At 36.9% G+C, this 22,725-nt stretch overlaps 1 protein-coding gene and 1 long non-coding RNA gene across 6 annotated transcripts in view; one reads left to right on the top strand and one right to left on the bottom strand.

Annotated features, from left to right (window-relative positions):
• LOC122116412 overlaps positions 1–7,593 on the bottom strand; it is a 130,575-nt gene extending 122,982 nt beyond the window's left edge. The window contains exons 1-2 of the long non-coding RNA XR_006148956.1: positions 7,353–7,593; positions 7,106–7,157 (exon numbers count right to left, since the gene is read on the bottom strand). This is a non-coding gene — a long non-coding RNA (uncharacterized LOC122116412). The remainder of the gene's footprint in view (positions 1–7,105; positions 7,158–7,352) is intronic.
• Positions 7,594–8,959: 1,366 nt separating this feature from the next.
• The window catches only part of Col4a5 (collagen type IV alpha 5 chain), a 205,850-nt gene continuing 192,084 nt past the window's right edge, over positions 8,960–22,725 (top strand). For all 5 annotated transcript variants that reach the window (XM_042690045.1, XM_042690044.1, XM_042690043.1 and 2 more), the window contains exon 1: positions 8,960–9,334. In XM_042690045.1, the coding sequence (XP_042545979.1) occupies positions 9,254–9,334 (81 nt within the window). In that variant the 5' untranslated portion in view covers positions 8,960–9,253. The remainder of the gene's footprint in view (positions 9,335–22,725) is intronic.

Raw genomic sequence — 22,725 nt, 5'->3', positions numbered from 1 at the left:
CACCCTGTGTCTTGTATATATGTTTATCTGATTTGAGGAAGGGAAGGAAACAAAAAAAAATGGTGAGGCAGAGGACAAAAGGTGAACCAATGCCAACAGCAATACTCACAAAACACTATTTTGGAAATAAACTTTACAATGGGGGGCATTGTTGGTGGGTGGGGAGGGAAAGTGCCAATAAACAACAGAGGGGGTAACAATGTTTGATAAAATGAAAAGTTGTCTTCAACACTCAATCAAAAAGCTGGCTGAAAATGTGGCTGAAGTCTTAGAGCACCATTCATGAACAAGCAAGCCAAGTGAGCACAACATTCTGAGTTCAAGCTCTGTACCAGAAAAATAATGATAAACAAGAAAGAGAGCTGTGGATCTGTGTACTCACTTGAAAGTAATGCTGACCATTCACAACATTCTTGGTAGTATCCTGACATTAAGTACAGGATGAAGAAAGCAATGTTGTCAGGTAAGCAGGGAAATTTCAATACCACATCTATCCAAGAGGCCCAAAGAAGATTGGAATCACAGTGAAGGGAGAACAAATTTATTCTTAAAATGTTTGAATTTGAGCCAGGCACCAATGGCTCATGCCTGTAATCCTAGTTACTCAGGAGGCTCAGAGCTGAGGATCGTGATTCAAAGCCAGCCAGAGCAGGAAAGTCCTTGAGAGTCTTGCCTCCAATTAATCCCCAAAAAAGCTGTAAGTTGAGCTGTGGCTCAAGTGGTGGAGCATTAGCCTTGAGCCTTGAGGGACAGTACCCACAATCTGAGTTCATGCCCCAGGACTGGCACACACATGTTAAAAGTTTGAGTCTATTTCCTTGTGAAAATGACATCTGATATAGATATTAAGGATTGAGTAAAATTTCTCTAGGTAAAGGAGACAGTAGACATTATGAAATGAATATACTAATCTGATAAGATTGTATACCCAATAACAAAGAGTTATGAGAGGACATGATATGGTTTGGGAATGATATAGGCTTACTTTACACTATAATACATCCAAGGATAAATGAGTGTTAAAGAGGAATAGATAGTTATTGAAAAATCGGCGGCAATGGCATTGAAAGTGTTAGAATTATTGAAGAAAATTAAAATATATATACTTCAGTTTAAATGAAGTGTAATATGTACTATGAGTTTGAGAAGGCCTGATGGATCCTGGACAAGTAGGTAGGGCCAGAAAACGAAGGCCCTTGAGTTGCTAAAGGAAGGAGTGTGTATTTTACTGTAGAAGAAACTGGAAACTAACAAAGGTTTTAAATCAAGACAAAACATAATTGGATTTGTTGTTAGAAAATAACCCTGGTGACAAGGTAGAGATTAGAGGAGAGTAACAGGTAGGAAGGCTGGCTTGGAAGCTATTGATATATGATGATGAGGTTTGGCAGCCACACACTATCAATGGGAAAGTCAGCATATACAGATTTTTGGTAAAGTTAATGGAACTTACTGAGAAGAAAGGAGACAATGAGAGTTGATGATTGATTATGCAGTTTCCTGCTGAAATAGGGTGGATGGTGATAAAAACAAAGATAAAATAGTAGCAATGGGTTGTTGTGTAGTGTCAACAGAAGTAGTGGAAAATAGCTTTATCTTTAGATGTATTCTGTTTGGGGCAATAAAATAAAAATAGTTTGAGTTGAGTGCTCCTAATAAACTCCAGCCACCATTTTAAGTGCATTGTATATATCAATTCGTTGAAAGACAGGAACCAGGGCTTAGTAGGCAATTGAAAATAGGTTTAGAGTTCAAAAGAGACATTAGGGCTAGTGACATAAATCTGACAGTCATCAATGCACAAGAGGCATAGTTAAAAATCACTAAGTCAAGAAGGTAGGAAAGGATGAAATGCTGCAAAAAGCCACCATTTGGGGACATGAGCAGATAGAGACCGTAAGCTCTCTAACAAGAATGATCATGCCTAACTTGTTTACTAACAATGTGTGTCACCAGGACCTTATATACTATTTGCAGTACAGTGATTGCTCAATAAATATTTGTTAAGTGAATAAAATGTTTAAAAGATTAGAGAATTGCAGGGCAACCAATAAGCCATAATGTTCTGGATAGCAAAGTGTAGGGAAGGAGGCTTCAAAATAATTGGAAAACAACACATGAAACAGCAGGAAAATCAGAAAGGAACCTGTAAAGAACCCATTTGGCTTGATAATGAAGCAGCCATTTGAATGAGTAATTTTGATGGAATAGGCTCACTTTACACTATAATAGATTAAAGGATAAATGGATGTTAAAGAAGAGTAGACAGTTATGGAAAATTATCAGTGATAGCATTGAACATGTTAGAATTACTTAAGAAAATTAAACTCTGTATTTTATTTTGGGTTTTGTTTTGGTTTTGCTTTTATTTTATTTTTGATGATACTGGAGTTTGAACTCAGATCTTTATCCTTGCTCCACTGAATTTATTTATTTATTTATTTTTATTATTATTTTTTTTTTGTCGGTCATGGGGCTTGAACTCTGGGCCTGGGCGCTGTCCCTCAGCTCTTCAGCTCAAGGCGAGCGCTCTACCACTTGAGCTACAGGGCCACTTCTGGTTTTCTGGTGGTTTATTGGAGATAGGAGTCTCACAGTCTCTCCTGCCCGGGCTGGCTTTGAACCGCGATCCTCAGATCTCAGCCTCCTGAGCAGCTAGGATTACAGGCGTGAGCCACCAGCGTCTGGCTCACTGAATTTATTTTTATAATGGAAGAGATTCCAATACTGCTTGTAGAAGAAAAATAGGAACCTTAGGAGAAGAATAGATTAAAGAAGTGAAGACAATATGTAATTTCTCCTAGTTAATTTTTCCTTCATCATTTTCTCTTGGGTATGTTCATCATGTCTTCTATTTGCATTTCATTAGACTCTAAAACCAGTAAAACCCTTAGAATCTATCTCACTAGGACAAGCAGAAGGTTTAACGTTATCTAGTAATTTCTAAATACGTTCTTTCTACACATATGTGTCTTATCTTCCATTTACTAAAGGACAACTCAACAGTCAATATTCCACATATAGAGGCAAAACTATAGGGCAATTCAAATAAGCAATATAATTCAAACTATTTAAGTATATACAATTTAAAGCTACATGATTCAAACAAGCAATGATCAACATGTATTGGTAATTGAGGTCAATCCGTATCATTATATAAATAAAGTAACTAGGTCAATGACATGCTATCTATTATTATTTCTGTTCCTGTTTTAAAGCATGTTTATTTTAATCTGTCAGTAGTAATGAAAATATATTACTGTCCATGTATTATCTATGTAAATATCCTCAGCCCAGATTATTCTCTGTTCAAATAAACACATATATACATGATGCACCTTGTAATCATTCATAACTAGCAAGCAAAGTGGACTAACAATTCAGAAATACTTCCCCGATGTCTCTGTGTCTCTGTCTCTGTCTCTGTTTCTCTCTGGTGGTACTAGGAATTGAACTCAGGGCTTCACATTTGCTAGACTGGTGCTGTACCATTTGGTCCATACCTCTAGTCTTTTTTAGTCTGTTTTTTGTGATAAGGGATTGCTTTTTGCTCAGGCTGGCCTGAACCATGATCTTTTTACTCTTCCTACTATAGCTGAGATGACAGATGCAAACCAGCACAGAGCTATTGGTTGAGATGGGAATCTCATGAACATTTGGGCTAGGCTGGCCTAAAACCACAGTCTTCCTTAATCAGTTTCCCAAATACCTAGGATTATAGGAGTCAGTCATTGGTGCTCAGGGTTGCAAATTCTCCTCTTCATTTTAAAAGTATGAAGGGGTTTTCTCCAATGCTGAACTCTCTTAAAAAGATATTCATAGTTTGATGACTCCTAAAATGCCTGAGAACATTAGAGTGGAAAGAAGCAAATTGGATGTTACAACTTTCAAGAAAAAGGTTGGAGCTAGGCGCCAGTGGCTCATGCCTGTAATCCTAGCTACTCAGGAGGCTGAGATCTGAGGATTGCAGTTCAAATCCAGCCCAGGCAGGAAAGTCCATGAGACTCTTTATCTCTAATAAACTACCAGAAAACTGGAAGTGGTGCTGTGGCTCAAGTGGTAGAGCACTTGCTTTGAACTGAAGAGCTGAGGGACAGAGCCCAGGCCCAGAGTTCAAGCCCTATGACCATTAAAAAAAGAAAAAGAAAAAGGTTTGTATTTCAAACCTTGACTCCAATGTGCCTAATAGACATGATTTCACCCTTTACTACTCTCCTCTACACCTAAATAAATTTCCTACTGGGCTTTTGGCTTTCAGTATATTTGGCTGTATTAGAGTCTTTCATGGAGACACATTTGAATATGGAAAAATGAGAAGAACACATAGGGACTATGACTAATTTAGGATATAGTTTATCTTCTCAACACGATGGCTTATGGTGAAAATTTGTATGTTTCTAGTCTTTGTTCTAACAGAATGCAAGTTCATGAAGATAATTTATCATTTGAATTGAAGAATATCAAGCAGAGGGCTGAAGGTTTGGCTCAAGTGGTAGATTACCTGCCTAACCAGTGCAAAGCCCTAAGTTCAAAACCCACTACTGGTATAGAGATAGAAAAAATATCAAGTAGCATATATTTTATGGAAGTTGATGACCACTATTATCTGAAAAAGAAAATTCCTATAAAAATGCGATAAAGAATTTGAAGTTATCTTCAAATAAATGTTTATCTTTCTGTGCCTAGTATAATATAGCCTCTTAAGCACCTAACAAAATATAGCCAAGCACTTAACAAAAGAAATTTCCTAATATTCTGACATTCTAGGCTCTATCTCATTCTGATGAATTGTGTAAATGCTTCACCTGAATGTAGTTCATTCTTAAATTTTAATTTAATGGAAACGCTTAATTAAATCCTTACATTTTTTTTTGCAGGACTGAGACCGAACCCAGGGCCTTGTGCGTGCTGGGCGGGCACCCTTCCTCTGGGCTAACCCCCCCACCCCCAATCCTTACTCTTAATACTTATCTTTCCATTATTTTACAGAGAATTGTTTTTTAAATTCTGAGAAATACCTCAAAAACACCTAACTGTAGCTTTAAAATGTTTACCAACACTGTTGTATTATTGGAAACCTGAGTCTGATAGTAAAAAGACCTTCTCATAATGAAATGTAACAGAACTGCTGTCAATCTAATTACAAGTTATTTTTATTAATATTTTTCTACCAAAGTGCAGAGAATTTAAATGAAAGAGGAAAAATAGTACAAGCTTAGAGAATAAACTGGAATTGAGACTGGGAGAATCCAGTGCAGACCATAAGAAAAAAACCCACAACTCAATCTAAAACAAAAAGAAGTAACATCTTCTGAGACCTTATCTTATGATTTTCTCTTCTCTTTACCATTTTCTCCAAAACTAAAAATACAGATTAACAATGCTGTGCATAAGTAAAACACAATGAAGAAAGCCGTTCTGGATTCAATGGATTCAAATAAGGATAAAAACAAGGTATTATCAGTGAATCTCAAGACTTTAGTCTGACTATAGTCACTCAGACTGATATAGCAGATGATGTTGTAGAAGAATGGGATAAAAGCAGACTCCACATACAAAACTAGTGCTTTATTTGGGAGACCCACTTCAGTACTTAAAAGACTTGAAACTATCATCCTCTGTTACTTTCAGTGATAGCGTTTGGGAATCTTTAGCTCTCTAGAATGATCTACAGTGTTTTCCCCAAAGTACATAGAGTAAGATCAGCTGGAGCCTGAAGGTATTCTGCCCAAGCATGACATTTTTACAAGTGGCAAAATTCGTGGATAAATTGTTAATTAATCAAACCCTGACATTTTCAATAAATGTAGATTGACCCTCAAGGTAACTCGTATCTAAAGTTGCATCCTGGAAGAATCAGATGGAAAGTGCAGAGAGCTTTAGCTCAATATTTATTTTTTACCACATTGAATAAACTTAAGTAAGAGCTGATGTTCTAATTAAAGGGTTCCAAAATTTTAGAATTCAAATTTTCTGGCATTATCCTTTCTTTCTAAGAGAAAACATTGCACCTCACTATTTTATTTTTGAATGATATCATATGCAGAATAAATCTACACATTTTACATAAGTGTAGTATGTGATTGTAAAAAGTTGAATTATGGCTCAAAATTAGTACTTAAATATTGAAAATGACAATCAGTTAAAATGATCAAAAGCAATAAGAAAAATATTTCATTTATTTATCTGCCATCTATATAGTAAATAACTTTGGTTGTTATTTAAAAGAAGATCTGTGAAACAGTTCTGAATATTTGAAAAATATCACATTTGAACTCAACAGTCAAACTATTTCTACAATAGTAAATAGCCAATGCCCTGGAAACCCATAGTATCAGTATCTCTGATTATTTGAATTATTTGACACACTCCACTTTTGTGACATTACCCTGGTAATTCCATTGGTTTTTTTTTTTCACTTTCTGAGATCCATTAAGCTATTCTTGAACATTTGTCTATAAAAATTCCTTTGCCCACAATCTCTAGATGATTTGATGGATATATCTAAACAGTTGTTGAAATGTTAAGTTGTAAGATTTATTATATACTTAAACACTTCAATTTTTACCTATTGATGGTGTAAAAACATGAGTAAAAGGAAGCATCATATAGGAATTGAACATCATCTGTGGTTCCTGGAACATTTGGAAGCACTTGCAAGCAAACCTTAAGTTCAATTTCCATAAATTTTATGGCACTCCTTGGTACTCACCTCCCACTCCTAGCTTATGTGTCAATTCATATTTTTGTAGACTAGGGAAAAATTGTATTTCTTTTGCTTTGCAGATCGATGCAGAGGAAATCATCAGATGCAAGTAATCAGAAGTAATCCTAAATTCTCGGGAACAGAAATGTGTGGATATTGTGTTTCTACTTTTATTTTCCCAACGCACTGAGGAGTTCAGGAAGATGCCTGTGTCCCAAGGACATTGCCTATGGTGATTGCTGTTCCTCTCCATAAACTATATTCCCATTAGAAAGGAGAGTAGCATGAATTTCCTTTGGTGCAACACTCAGTATGCAAACCCCCAACACATACACAAGAGGTGGAGAACGGGGAAGGGAGGCTCAAAGGGGGGAGGGACAGGGTCAGAAGAAGACTTACTGCTTTTGCCAATTCTTTGCTCAGACACAAGGAAACTAGGAGCAGCCAGAACCTGCAAAGAGAAGGAGGGTAAGTAACATGGGCTTTCGAGATTTTAGGATCCCGTGTCTGTAAATAGCACTCCCAACTCCTTTTAGGTGCTTGCTCCCACTTTCTATGGAATGACAGAAGTACAAGTATAGCCCCGGTCAGAAAAAGCAGCACAAAATAGGAAGGAGAAGGGGGGCTCCAAGCAGTGTCAGCTCACCCTGGGTGCATGCTTGCGGCTCCTCCAGAGCTGGGTCCGGGGAGACTGCTAAGCGGCTCCTCGGCGCTGGCTCATAGGGACTCCCCTGATGCTTGGCGGCTGTTTCCTTGTTCAGGACAGGGTAAAAGGGAGAAGTGGCTTAGTTTAGAAGAAACCAAAGTGAGCTTCTAGATAAGAAGTGTCCCAAAGGGAAACACGCTCTGCAGTGCCGCTACAACTTGCTGCACTCAGGAGATAGTTCCATGCGCCAGGAGAGGAAGGAATGGAGGGGGAAAGGGGAGGGGCTGGTTGCTGTCAATCACCCCTCCCTACCTTTGGGCAGCGGGTGTCTTTTGGGCACTTCTACCGCACAACTATTTCCAAGTGTTTAACAGCTTTAAGCTCAGGCCTCTAGAGACTTGTACACTAGGATCCAAGCCAGTAAGCATCACTCTTCCCAAAATCTTTTTGTGAAGTCACACATGAATAACTAGGCATACTAGTGCACACACAAATAGCCCTAAAGTTCCCTTAAACACAAGCCCCAAAGCATACAACACTATTCAAATCGCACATTAAGCACTTGCGTCAGTGGCAGGGGTCTCTGGAGTTGTAAATCTGCTTATTTTAAGCTCAGTGGAACCTCAGGATGAATGCACCCATATCACATCCAAAAACACAGAAAAACTTTAAAGTGGTTAATCCCAGGTATTGAGATAATAGAAATGCTCTGAATAATTATTTGCCCAATGTCTTAAAAGACTCTCCAAGAAGTCTCCACAAAGTTATTTTCTGGATCTTTTGCTACTGTAATAATCGATCAGAAATTTCAAAGTAAAGTTCAAGTGTACTTTATTCAGGAGATAATGAATCAACTACTTTTAACTTTACATATGTATTTCCAATTAGGTGTTTATGTTCCTTCTAAGAAAAGTGTGGAAAAGTTAATTTCCTGCTATAAATCCTACCAAAACACACCTATGAGCATCAATATATTTTATATTAGGTCAGTATACACGCATATATTTATTATAACCTTCAACATAGATGAATAAAAATATGAATGTATTATAAAATATTCAGCTATATAATGTTTACTGAAGTACTTATGTCCCTCCAGACATGAAATCTTCTCACTCAGATATATGTCCATGTTCTTACTTGCTTTATAAATATACATTTATCTTCATGCCTCTACAATGAAAATGTCCTGTAAACAACCTGAAGGAAAAGACTAGCAGCACAAAGAACAGCGACCAAAATTTGTTTCTAATGATTAACAATAAAACGCTCAGCCTGTCTGAGATCCATCCGCTAAAAAATAGTCCCATCCCAGGTTTATTTATAACTGGCTTTAATATTCACACTAATGAGCGTGGGACTAGACTGAGACGAGTATTATGCACGGAAGGTATAAGAACGAATAAGAAAAGTTTCCTGGTTGAACTGATAGTTTCCAGTCAACTGCCCTAGAAGTTTCCCTCCCCCAAATAACTGAGCTTTAGTCCCTTGCAGGTTGCAGAGTCCTCCCTCAGCGGTGGCGGAGTGATACTCAAATTCCCCAGGGCTGTGCGGGGGAGGGGGGTCGAGCGAGGGAAGTAGATCTGTGGGGCAGAGCACTGAAAAAGTTCGCAAGTCTAAACGCCAGAGAAAAGTGCTCCTGTTTAACCCTGCTTCGGGGAGGGGAGGGGGGAAGGGAAGAGCAGCTTCTTTTCCTTCCTTTTCTCCCCTCTCTCCAAATCTCTGTACACTTAAAAAACTTCTTTCTCTTTACTCAAGTGGACCTGCACAATTGGGACACCCCTGCTTGTCGCTCTCTGGCTCTAGCTCTCTCCCAATAAACCCTCAAGATTATGTCAGTTGGCGAGAGCCAGTTGGGGACTTCGTGCGGGTGCTGAAGCAACTGCGGGAGGCGGAGAAGTATGAAACTGCGTGGAGTCAACCTAGCTGCCGGCTTGTTCTTACTGGCCCTGAGTCTTTGGGGACAGCCGGCAGAGGCTGCGGTAAGTTCTAACATCTTCCCCACCCCCGCCCAATCTCAGCATTCTCACACCGAAACCACCTCTGGTCCCTTTACCTGAAGGCTTGGGAATTCAAATTTGTTTTTACTTGTTTGGGAAGAAACATTATTTACAATGTTGGTGCAAGGGTGAATTTAAAGTATTTAGAAATAGCTTTTCTGGAGCTGAGGCTAAGGAAGAGTCAGAGTCTCGGTTGGAGGCATATATTACTGCCTCATTAGAGCCTGATGGATATTTAAAATTTTTTCCTGCCTTCCTTTGCTCTGGGGTATTTCCCTGCCCGCTGGCTAGCCTTTTCCCTACTTGTACTGAGCACACAAACACTTTAAACGTTACCTCAACTTTAATATTTTAGCACTTCTAAATTTAACCTTCTATCATAGTGTGAAGCGCTGGCGTAAAGTTCTCCTTTTCTTATTCCTTAAGCTATATAAACCTACCTTCACTTCTATGCACTAAAGCCTTTGACCTGAGTTGCCCTCAAGACATCCTTGCTATGCAAATACTAACACTAGTGTCAGGTGAAAGCTGATGGCCTCAAGCTTCAGGCCTTTTAGGTCTTTATTGTTCTTGTTTTTGCTTTGGATTGATTGTTTACAGTTTGTTTTTTAATTCACAAAGGCACTTGAACAACCTAGAATTTTCAGACCACCTGTTTAAAAGAAGTTTGCTTTTTCAAAGGACAAAGATTTTTTTTATTACAAGGGGTAAAGATGAGCATGTGAAATGACAGAGCAAAAAATTCCACTTGGGTTTGGGAAGGTAGAATTACTTTCTTAGTATATGTCTTCAAAAAAGGATCCCCACTGTTGTTCTGACCCATGAAAGGCAGATGTAAAGGAATGAATGAATTGCTATGTCACAAAATGTTCTAGCTTGGAGCCCATAATCCTTTATTTCACATAATCCTCCAAAGAACAAATGGATGGTGACAAACTAAGTGTTATATAGGAGTGATCATAATGAGTGGTTTAAAAAATATGACACCATGGTTTAGGCCTTCACATGGTCAAGTGACTATTCTTTATATACAGCTGCTATGTTGTAGCTTATCTGGGTCAATTTTAAAGTTTGTTGTCTACCTTTGCTATAATACTCATCATGCCCCAGATCTCTTTGTCCTCTTTCTGTTGTTCAGAAAGTATGTACTCAAGCAATAAGAACTCTTAAATAAGCACAGCATACTTACTGCACCAAATCTACTGAAAAAAAAAAAGCATACATGTCAAATACTTTAAACTATGCATGCTATCATCCAAACAGATAAGTGATTTAAATTGCTTTTTTGGTACAGAGGGAGTAAGGTTTGGCTGGTCAGGACTACAGGCTGTTTGAAAAAACAGTGGAGCTATTGAAAATTGTTTCTTAAAAAAAAAAACAACATCTTGGTACTCGTTGCTCTTGGCATTTGGCCCAAGGGCAAAGATTTTCAATGTTTCATTAAATATTTGTCTTTTTTTTCATTTGGCCTTGTCACTAATAATTGTGTATGCCACATTACTGACTATACTGGTGTAGATCAATTTATATTAAAAATGAGACTTCTTTTTATGATTGACAGAATTTATGAGCAAGATTGTTCTCTTGGACTATTAAAATGTGTACCAAGGAATATTTTTTACTTCCATCTAAGTTTGTGTTTGTGTGCTGGTCCTGGGACTTGAACTCCTTGAGTTTTGTGCTCAAGGCTAGCACTCTACAACCTGAGCCACGGCTCTACTTCTGGTTGATTTTGTTAGTTAATTGGAGTTAAGTTTCACAGACATTTCTGCCCTGGCTGCTTTTGAACCATGTTCCTCATATCCCAACCCCTTTAGTAGCTGGATTACAGGGGTGAGCCACTGGTGCCTGGATCTGATATAACTTTTAATGTACATCTTATATCCCATTTTCCTCTCATTAAAATATTGTGCTACTGTTAAGACCAGTGATTTTCTTTTCCTGCTTCACACATAACTATCTTAGATGAAAGTTCCAATCATCTCAAAAATATGAATGGGATCTGCTCAGTGCTGAAGATATTAGTGACCTTCTCCAGAGTGAAACTGGGTGGTGCTGGGGCTAGCTGTTGACAGAAATAGTCTTAGTATTGAGGGTTTTATATAAGGAAGAACATTTCTACTTAAGTTTGTCTTACTTTTTCAGGTACGTGATTTGTTTTACTTTTAAGTTTGTTTTACTTTTTCAGGTACATGATTTCTTTACAGCTGAAGTGATGCCAAATTTGGATATTACAAATATGTGAAAGAGCTTTTTGTAGGTAGTGTTGATTAGGTGGGATATGCGGAAGAGCTAGCAGCAAGAGAACATAACAGTTTTAGGTTAGAAGGGTTATTCATACTGATAAAAATGGCATTTTTATTAAGACACTTGCTCTGTAGCCCAGGCTGAATTTGAACTCATGATTCTCCTCCTTCAGCATCTTAGGTATTGTGATCCCAAGAATGTGCCACCACACCCAGTAGTATAACATATTTTCATATTAAGAAGAACGTACTTCTACAAACTCAGTAAGCTATCACTTAAAATTATGCAAATGGATATAGATAGTATGCAAGATTATACTACTATTGCTATACAAATAGTTTTGTGTCAAATAGTTTCTATATTTCTTTAATTTAGACTTTGTATCTTGTGGCCTGAAAAACATTTTTTTTTCAGTAAGTATACTGCTCCATAGGAAGAATTTGCCATCACTGTCTTCATTGTCATTATTCATTACATTTTTTTTTTTTTGTCGAGTGTGGGGCCTGAACTCTGGGCCTGGAAGCTGTCCCTCAGCTCTTCAGCTCAAGGCTAGCACTCTACCACTTGAGCAACAGCACCATTTCTAGCTTTTTCTGCTTTTGTGGTACTGAAGAATCGAACCCAGGGCCTCATGCATGCAAGGCAAGCACTTTACCACTGAGCCACCTTCCCAGCCCTAATTTTTTTTTGTCAGTTGTAGGGCTTGAATTCTGGGCCTGAGCACTGTTCCTGAGCTCATCAGCTCAAAGCTAGCGCTTCACAGTGCCACTTTTGGTTTTCTGGTGGCTAATTAGAGATAAGAGTCTCCTGGACTTTCTTGCCCAGGCTGGCTTTGAACTGTAATCCTCAGATCTCAGGCTCCTGAGTAGCTAGGATTACAGGCGTGAGCCTCCAGTACCCGGCATCATTACATTTTTTGAGTATGTTGTCATAGTCTTTGTGTGTGTGTGTGTATGTATGTGTGTGTGTGGGGGGGGGGGTGCTGGAGATCAAACCCAGGGCTGTGTTCATACTAAGTACTTGTGCTTCATATTTAATCTTCACAACAGACCTATAAGGTACATACTGTTCTTGCTTTGCAGATGACAAAACTCTAAATCATAGAAATTCAGTAACTTGCCAAAAATTATGTAGGTAGTAAGTTGTAGAGCTGCAAAATTTGGATTCACACAAGTTAATTCTAGCATTTTTGTCCTTACAAACTTTTCTGTACTGCCCCCGTGTATGCAGTCCACAGATATTTGTTTAGTGTTCCAGAGTATTTGGATCTCTGATACCTACTTTTGGATACAAAATTGTAATAGAAAGGATAGTGGGAGTTATATCTCTTTCTGCAGAAGTTAGAAGCAGCAGCATAGCATAGTGGAAAGAACTTTGGGCTTTATTTAAAAGGTCAGTTTGAAATCTGTATCTTGCATATTGTATGGTTTTGTGCAGTAACAATATTAAAATTAGATTCATAAAGCAACTTTTACTTGTGGTAATTGAAGGAAAAAAATTTACCTGATGATATCTGATTACTTTCTTCCACAATACTTTAACATATGCTGAACTTTTCAGAAATGGTGTTGTAAAATCAAGTGTGTATGGTAGAACTTTATTTTGGTCAGTTCAGTTTTGTTATTTTTACCAACTTACCTTACTATATCTAATTCTTTTTATTCAACTACTCATGTATCTTCAGTGTCTTTTATTGCAGTGCTGAAGATTGAACCCAGATCTTGTACATGCTAGGCAAGTGCTTTACCACTGAACTACACTCCCAGCTCTCTGTCTGTAGTCTGATGCATCTATTTTTATGTTTAACTCTTTTGTGATTACGTAAGAAGGTATACATTTTGTATACCTTTGTTGGTGTACATTGTTGATATAAGACTTGAGACTCTTTACCTTGAGTTAACCCTGACAACTTGGTTAGGTAGTATCAACCAGGTTTATCCACTATCAAGTCATTTTCTTCCCTTTGAGATTATAGATCTTATAAGACTATACAGGACGGTATTACGAGACAATACATATAATAGGTTTTCACATACTTTTGCCCAGTAATTTTAGCATCTATTGATGATTCTTGTCTGAATAATTATTATAATGACACTTGCCAAAAGGTGATTTTAATTTTCAGTTTTTTCTATATTAAGTTCGACCATAGTAAACTTTTCATTTTTTACTAATTTCTTAAATGAATACACTTATATTTATGTATTTCTTTATAGTATACAATTAAATATTTTTATCCTATGGCTTATAATAAATTATGCTCTTATTACTTTTTTGTGGAAATGACTTCAGACTTGACCAATCAGGGCCAAATTTGGAACTTGTACATGGTAAGCACTTAATTCTTCATATTTAGTCTTTACAACAGACCTATAGGATATGTACTGTTAATACTGATTTACAGATGAAAAATACACATCATAAAGGTTAAATGATTTGGAAATGTAGAGTCCCTTTACATTGATTTCTATGTCCTTTCAATGTATTTTAATTGTTTTTTTAAGCATCCCCTTACATTCTGGCACTACACAGTGTTTTAGTCTTATTTCTACTTTCTCAGCCTTGGAATAAGCTATTTCTCCAAGGAACTCTGAATTAAAAAAAATTAAATAGTGATAGAAACTAAGATCTGGATGCTTGGTTTGCTTATTACCATTGTTGTGTCATTGTTTCAAAGCTAGAACAAAGAAGAAATACATGCATTTATACTTAAACACATAATGTGTACATATACACACACATATGCACACACATACACACATACATATATATATATACACATATTTGAAAAATCATGAATTAATAATGATACCTCTGACTGAAGTTTGAGGACCACTGAATTAACATACATCTTTGATCTATGATTATCTCACTCTTTCTGGTATCTTCTTGGACCTGTTTTCTGGTCTTATCCAGAGTCTTTTTTTTTTTTTTTTGCCAGTCATGGTGCCTGAACTCTGGGCCTGGGCACTGTCCCTCAGCTCTTCAGCTCAAGGCTAGTGCTCTACCACTTGAGCCACAGCACCACTTCCAGCTTTTTCTGCTTATGTGGTGCTGAGGAATCCAACCCAGGGCCTCATGCATGCAAGGCAAGCACTCTACCACTGAGCCACCTTCCCAGCCCCTTATCCAGAGTCTTAAAGAGCTAGGATCCTAGAATTAGATCCTGACTGAGAGATATGTAACTTTGAATGAAATACCAATCTCTGAGTCTTTATTTTCTTGTTGTAAAAAACCCCACAATTTCACAGTTCATTTTGAGAATAAAATGAGAGGAACTATATGAAATATTTAGAAGAATATTTCATTGGGCTGGGAAGGTGGCTCAGTGGTAGAACGCTTGCCTTGCATGCATGAGGTCCTGGGTTCGATTCCTCAGCACCACATAAGCAAAAAGAAAAAAAAAGCTGGATGTGGCGCTGTGGCTCAAGTGGTAGAGTGCTAGTCTTGAGATGAAGAGCTGAGGGATAGTGCCCAGGCCCAGAGTTCAGGCCCCACTACCGGACTCCCCCCCCAAAAAAGAAAATTTCATTATTAGCTTCCAAACTATTACAATTTTTTGAGAGGGGTGGTGCTGGAACTTGAAGTAGGTACTCTACCATTGTATCATTGAATTAAACCCCCAACCCCTTGACTTACCATTTCCTGAGACATTAATTCTTTGCCTGTTTTTCAAGACCTATCATGATCTCTCCCTTCATCTAACTTTCCCATTTTATATTAAATTTCACGGTATACTTCCGTCATTGTAGCTTTCCTAATCTGTTGAGCACCACATACATAATTTGGCTCTCTATACATCTCCATCCTGGTAAGAATTGTAAGAATTCCATGGATTCAAATCTTGTCTCAATTCCAACACAAAGTTTAATGTTTTAAGCAGATATTAGTTAAACAAATCCCAAGAACTGAAGAAATGTATTTATATTATTCTATTTCTACCCTCATGTATGTATACTCTCCACAAAATTATTTTGTGATAGACATGATGGATAAAACTAAGAAACAGTCTGCCTTCATATGCAGTGTAGAATGCAAGTTACAATCCATGAAATGTTCTGTGAAATTTTTCCTTTTGTCATATCAATTGCTAATGATCATAATCCTTCTTTGAATATTTGTAATACTTAGCCCCATCTAGATTAGTGTCAATGTGCATTTGGTCTTACAATCATGTTATCTGTTCTAGCTTATGGACTATTTGCAGGAAGTAATTACATGTTTTTTCATCTAACCGGTTAATTATGTGTTGATTTTTGTATGATGACAAATAATACATGCTCAAAGCTGGGAAATAAGAAAATATAGAACAGTAAAGAGCAGAAAAATAAGAATCTGTTGATAATTATAAATGAGTTGTATTTCTTTTTTATGATTTTTTCTGCCATGTATATTAAATGCTTTCTTTACATACAGTCTTTTCTAAAATATATATTGGTAAGTTATACTTTATACAATTTTATATCTCAGTGTTTTTTAATTATAGTTTTTTCATAGTCTTAAAATGCCTAGTTTTAAATCATTTTAACATTATTTCTGTATTTTTTTTGGTGCCAGTCCCAAAGTGAGCTTGAACTCAAGGCCTGGGTACTGTCCCTGAGCTTTTGTGCCCAAGGCTAGTGATCTACCACTTGAACTACAGTTCCATTTTCAGCTTTTTGGTAGTCAAGTGAAGAGAAGAGTCTCACAGGCTTTCCTGCTTGAGCTGGTTTCAAACCATGATCCTCAGATCTCAATCTCCTGAATGGTTAGGATTTCGGGCATGAATCATCAGTTGCCTGGCTTTATGATTTTATATTTAACCACATCACAATTTATTTTTCTGTTCACTTTTTTGATACAAAGTCTCATTTATGTAGTTGAGGCTGGCCTAAAACTTGCTACATAGTCCAAGCTTGCCTAAAATTTGAAATACTCCTGTTTCAGCTTCCCAGTGTTAAAATTATATCATGCACCACCAGGCCCAGCTACCTGTTCACTTTAGCAAAATATATTTTTTAAATTTAATATTTTTCAATATTATAATATGTGTTACCAAGACCATTTTTTAGTCTGTATTTTCATTTTGTATCACTACTTCCTTAATGAGGAGTAATAAGTTAAAGAATATCATTATTATTTTTTGGCAGAACTGAGGGGATTGAACTTCAGGGCTTTGTGCTTCCTAGGTCTCCACCCACTTTTGCATTCGTTATATTTGAGGTAAGGTCTTGCTTTTTGCCCAGGATAGCCTGGCTGCAGTCCTGCTTCTGCTTCCCTATGTCCTTGAAGATGACAGTTCAATGTAATTGTGCTTGCTTTGTAGCTGGGATGACAAACATTCACCACAAAGGCCTAATTGTTGCTTGAAATGAAATCTCAGGACTTCTGTGTATGAGCTGTCCTTGAACCATGATCCCTTGATGTCTACCTCTCAAATAGCAAGGATTGTAGGCTGAGCTACCTAACCTGGCTATTGTTAAAGTCTTTGATAGACCATTCAGTGGACTGTAATGTTTGGAAAGAGTATATCAATATCAATAGAGAAAATATGTTAGCTTTTCAATAGTTAATGCTAAAACTTCTTGGGTTGATAATAGTTTCCACTTTATAAAGGTCTTTCTTTAAATTATATTTACTTTAATTGAATATCAAAATTGTTCATGCTAATAAAGTGCCATTGATATTTTGAAACATGTACATTATTCAAGGCAAATTAAACATATTTACTCAAACATCATTTTTTATGGTGAAAGTATTGAAAATCTGTTTAGAAGTGTGTGTGTGTGTGTGTGTGTGTGTGTGTGTGTGTGTGTGTGTGTGTGTGTCTTGGTCCTTGAACTTAGGACCTGATGTTGTCCCAGAGCTTTTTGCTCAAGGCTAGTGCTCTACCTACCACTTGAGCCACAACTCTACTTCCAGGTTTTGTTGGTTAATTGGTGATGAGTCTCCTGGAGTGGCTGGGAATGTGGCTTAGTGGTAGAGTGCTTGCCTAGCATGCGTGAAACCCTGGGTTCGATTTTTCAATACCACATAGACAGAAAAAGCTGGAAGTAGTGCTATAGCTCAAGTGGTAGAGTGCTAGCCTTGAGTGAAAGAAGCTTGGGGATAGTGCCCTGAGTTCAGGTCCCAGGACTGGCAAAAAAAATTTTTTTTAAAGAGTCTCCTGGACTTTCCTGCCTTCGAAGATCCTCAGATCTTAGCCTCCCGAGTAGCTGGGATTACAGGCATGAGCCACTGGTGTCTGGCTCTGGTTTGCTTTTTGAAATGTACAGGACATAATGGTTATCTCCCCATTCCTCTTTTTTCATCATCATTCCCAGCCTCTGGTAACCACTTTTCCTCTATGAGGTCTGTTTTCTTAGAATCCATATGTGAGTAATTTCTTGAAGTATTTGTCTTACTTAATTCATTTAACAAAGGGATTTTAATTTATAACCACACTGTCACCAATGACAGAATTTCATTCTTTTATGACTGAATAGTATTTCATTGTGTATATGGACAGCTTTCTTTGGTCCATTTATCTATTGAAGTTAACTTTTATGTACAAGGACTGTAAGGCCTTTAAGGTATTAAATAAATTTTCCTGAAGTAATACAGTTAATAAGTGATTGGGATAAGACTTAAAATAAGCCTGTCTGGCTCTTCAACTTGCTCATGAGACTTTCTTCATATCATTACCTGATAATATTGAGAAAAATGAAAGCTATATTGCAAAGTTGAATCATTCCTATTGGCCTTTTTGTAACTCATTCTTCTAACTAGTCGCTTGATTTGGCTCTTGTTTTACTTTTGGTGGTACTGCAGTTTGAACTTTAGTCCTTACACACCAGGTAAGTACTTTACAACTTGAGTCACAGTCCAAACACAATCTTAACACTTTTCTATAATCAACTAAGGCATTTATAATTATGTCTAGAGTTTCATTTTGTGGACTATATACACACCTTTGTTCTTCTCTCCTGGACAGAAGGTGCTGTATGTCCACCATGAAGGCCTCTACCACCAACTTCCTTTTGACTATAGCAAGGATATACATCCTCCCAGTACTTCCCCTCTAGGAGAGTTTAATCATGTACCTGAAATGTAACCCCCCTTTGCCTTCTTTACTCCTTTTGTTGCCTCCTACACCATAGCTGCCTTTGCCTAGTACTTTCATCTCACCTTAAGTGATATTCTAGCAACTTTACTCCATTAATCTGCTTTACTCACTTTGAGGTGAAAGTTCTCTAGTTTCTATCTCTTCTTATTTGAAAATTAGATATACAAACAGGTATGGAACAAGAGTCTGCACATCAAATTTGTACCCCCCCATCTATCTTATATTAAGCATTGTTTTCAATACCTAAATAACTTTATTGCCTTGTTTGCCAGCCTTGTGGCTTGTGAAATTCAAATGCACTTCTCTCCAGAATCCCAAACTGTTATGCATTATGGCATTTCCAGGTGGCATTTGAATATCTGAACTTTACGCTTCTGAATGATAGGGATCAGTTCATGCCAAATTACTTTCCAAAGCTGTTTTACCAATTATATTCCTATCAGTATTGTATATGAGAGCCTATGAGACAGTCTTAATATTTTTTTTCTAATCTACTATAGTGACTATGGAATTGATGTTCAACTGATTGCCAGTTGGTTGGCTGATTTGGTGCTATCCTCTAATGATTTTCTTTTTAAATGTAATCATTCCACCATTCCAGCTCCTTTTGATGATAGCAACCATGGAACAGAAGTCGTTTTCAAAATGTATTCTTGCTAATTAACATGATAAATGAACCACCTTAGCCTTTTGGCTACATCTTTATTATAAAAATTTGTTTTTAATAGAAATAATTCTCCATGCTGTTTTGCAGAGGCATCTTTAGTGTGGTATCTGTCACATGTCTCCTTTCATTTTAAGAAAGCAGATTTCTCATTTTATGCATCAATGCTTGAGTTTATTTACCGTCATAATGTGTCCAGGTCCAACTGTTCTTTATTCCTTTAGCAGCTTCTGCTGGCTTTTAACCAAAAGGTCTGTGATGACATTTGCTATTTTGTTGAAATAGGATCCTTAAACCTCTTGTAGCTAATGACAATGAAAAACAAATTTTACAAATGAAACAGGATTTTACTAAATTTATTTTAATTTTTGACTTGTTCTTTTTTATTGAACCTAATGTAAGCATTGAATTTACTAAGTTAGAGAGATTAAAATACTATTTATGAGCAAGTGCTAATATGGTTGATTGAATTGTGTGATTTTTTTCAGTATCAGAGTTTGAAGTCAATGTCTTATGCTAATTATGCACTCTTACCCTGCTAAAGTTACTTTTGAGAGAGGATCTTGAGTTTATGCCTGGGCTGATCTGTACCTATGTTTTCCTATTTATACTTCCTATTTATACTTTCCTATTTATGCTTCCACAGGCATGAACCACCAAACTTGGAATTGTGGGAATGGGGTCTTGCCAACTTTTTGCTTATGCAGGTCAAAACAAAGCAGAAAAAAGCCCCAAAAGCTTACATGTTCTCAATCTCCATGTTTTCAGCACAATGCACTACAATAAAATAAAATGACAACAGTCAGATCTCACAAACCATTGTTTTTCATCTAGAGGTGATAATGACAAATTCTCTTTACTCTGTAATTTTATAAATACTATATTTCATATAATCATCTGATATTCTAAGTTGCCATGTATTATATTCCAAGTACTTCTCATACTTTAAGCTTTGAAGAAAGTTTTATATATAGTCTTAGTCATTCACTTCATTCTCATCAAAACATTCAACCAGTACTTATTAACTTCTTTTGGATAGAGTTTTACAATATAGTACAAGGTAGCCTACAACTGGTTATGTACCAAGAATGGACTTGAATGAGGGCCTAGAAAGCATTCTGCTTGTTTTAGGCTTTTTATAGTTGTTTAGGCACGTACCAATGTGTAGACATTGAATCTCATGAACTTTTCTTCCTGGGCTGATTTGAAACCACTCAGCTTCCCACATAGTTTTGGATGACAAATGTATATTGCTTTACTGAGGTGTGTGTTGAGAAAGGGATCTTTCTTCCTATGCTGGGCTCAAACTATGATCTTCCCATTATCAGCCACCCATAGTCTTGAACCAGCCATGCCTGACTTCAGAATTGTTTTGATAGTGAGTAATAAAGTACAACTCAAACCAGTTAGGGAATTTGTATCTTGTTGCAAGTCAAATAATACTTGCCTTACATGTATGTTTTCTTGTAAGGTTTGTTTCTTATAGCACGTATGACATTAAATGCTAAAGGGACCAAGTGGACTTACCAGTGAGCCACTATTGAAAATTGAAGTGTTTTCTCTATAAGGCATCCAGGACCTTGTTGAAGGAGAGGAAGTCCTTAAATTTCCATTGTCTCACAATCTAATTGATATCATAAAATGTTTCTTTATGTGGAAGAAAAACATAATAATGCCTATTTATATCAGATAAATTGCTTTTTGTTACATTTGATAGGAAACTCAAAATTCATTTGTCTCAAACAATAAAGTCTTTAGCTTATATAACAATAAGTTTGGAGAGATATTTTCCCCAATGTTAATTTTTTTCTGTGTGCCAGTCTTTCAGTTTAGGGCCTAAATGCTATCCTGAACTTTTGTGCTCAAAGCTCACACTCTACCACATGAGTCACAGCTTTACTTCTGGCTTTTTGGTGGTTAATTTGAGCTAAGAGTCTCATAGATTTTTCTTGCCATGGCTGTGTTTAAACTGGGATCCTCAGCCTCTTGAGTAGTTATTATTACAGACATGAGCCACCAGTGACTGGCTCCAATGTTAGTTTATTCAGTTAATGAGAGATTCAGGATCTTTCCATTTTTTGACTCTGCCGATTAATTTCCTCACAAGACTAAGTGCCCCTCATGCTCACAAGATAGCAGTTTCCTGTCTTGGGTCACATGCAACTATTACATGTCCAGTAGAAAAAGAGTGTGTATTTCTTTTTAACAGTAGTGAAAAATTTCTTAGGGGTCTCACATCTCCACCTGAAAAATACCACAATTTATCATTGGTTAGAATTGTGTTATGTATATATGTTTGTACCAGTACATTTGTCTTGTCAATTTCTACCATAAAACTTCTTGACAATTCAAGTTAGGTGCTGGAGGCTTATTTACACCTGTAATCCTAAACTACTCAGGGAGCTGAAATCTGAAGATTTCAGTTCAAAGCCACCCCAGGAACAAAAGTCCCTGAGATTCTTATCTCCAATTAACCACTATAAAAGAGAAAGGGAAGGTATGGCTTAAGTGGTAGAGCATCAGCCTTGAGTGAAAGAGGTAAAGGTATGGTGCCCATACCCTGAGTTCAAGCCTCAATAATGGCACAACTCTCTCTCACCCCCCCCCCCCAAAAAAAAACCCAAGGTCACACTTTCTGAGACTTTAATAGAGATTGTATCAGTTCTATTTAGGAACAAATGAAATCTTAAAATTATTCATTTTTTAAATCCATGAACACTGAATACCTCTTCATTAATTTAGATAATTACACTTGTCATGGAATTTCTTTGTGAAGTATCTTCCTATACATAATTATTTCTATTATAAATGTTATAATTTAAAAGATTTTACATTTTCAGTTGCTTGTTACTAAGATATTACAATTCTTTTTTTTTTTTTTTTTTTCCTGGTCCTTGGACTTGAACTCAGAGCCTGGGAGTTGTCCCTTAGCCACTTTGTGCTCAAGGCTAGCACTCTACCACTTGAGCCACAGCACCATTTCTGGCTTTTTTTTTCTGAGTAGTTTGTTGGAGATAAGAGTCTCATGGACATTCCTGCGCAGGCTGGCTTTGAATTGCAATTCTCAGATCTTAGCCTCCTGAGTAGCTAGGATTACAGGCGTGAGCCACCTGCACCCAACAGTTATTCCTTTGTATATTGTTCTTTTTATCCTGAATACTTGAGCTTTATGCTACCATTTTCATACTGAAAAATTCACCCATTTCATGCACAGCTGTGTGAAATGCATAGATGCATCTCTGTATTTCATGATAGAGTGCTATATAAATAGTTCACTAACTCTAATTTCCAATTGATCAAGGTATAGAATGACATTACTACATTTATTCATTAGTTCTAGTAGATTTTACTTTTTACATGATCATATCATGCAAATAA

The sequence above is a fragment of the Dipodomys spectabilis genome, unplaced genomic scaffold, assembly GCF_019054845.1.
Source record: "Dipodomys spectabilis isolate Male_0828 unplaced genomic scaffold, ASM1905484v1 ptg000132l, whole genome shotgun sequence".
NCBI classification, from domain to species: Eukaryota; Metazoa; Chordata; class Mammalia; order Rodentia; family Heteromyidae; genus Dipodomys; species Dipodomys spectabilis.
This window is presented reverse-complemented; position numbering and strand designations above follow the sequence as displayed.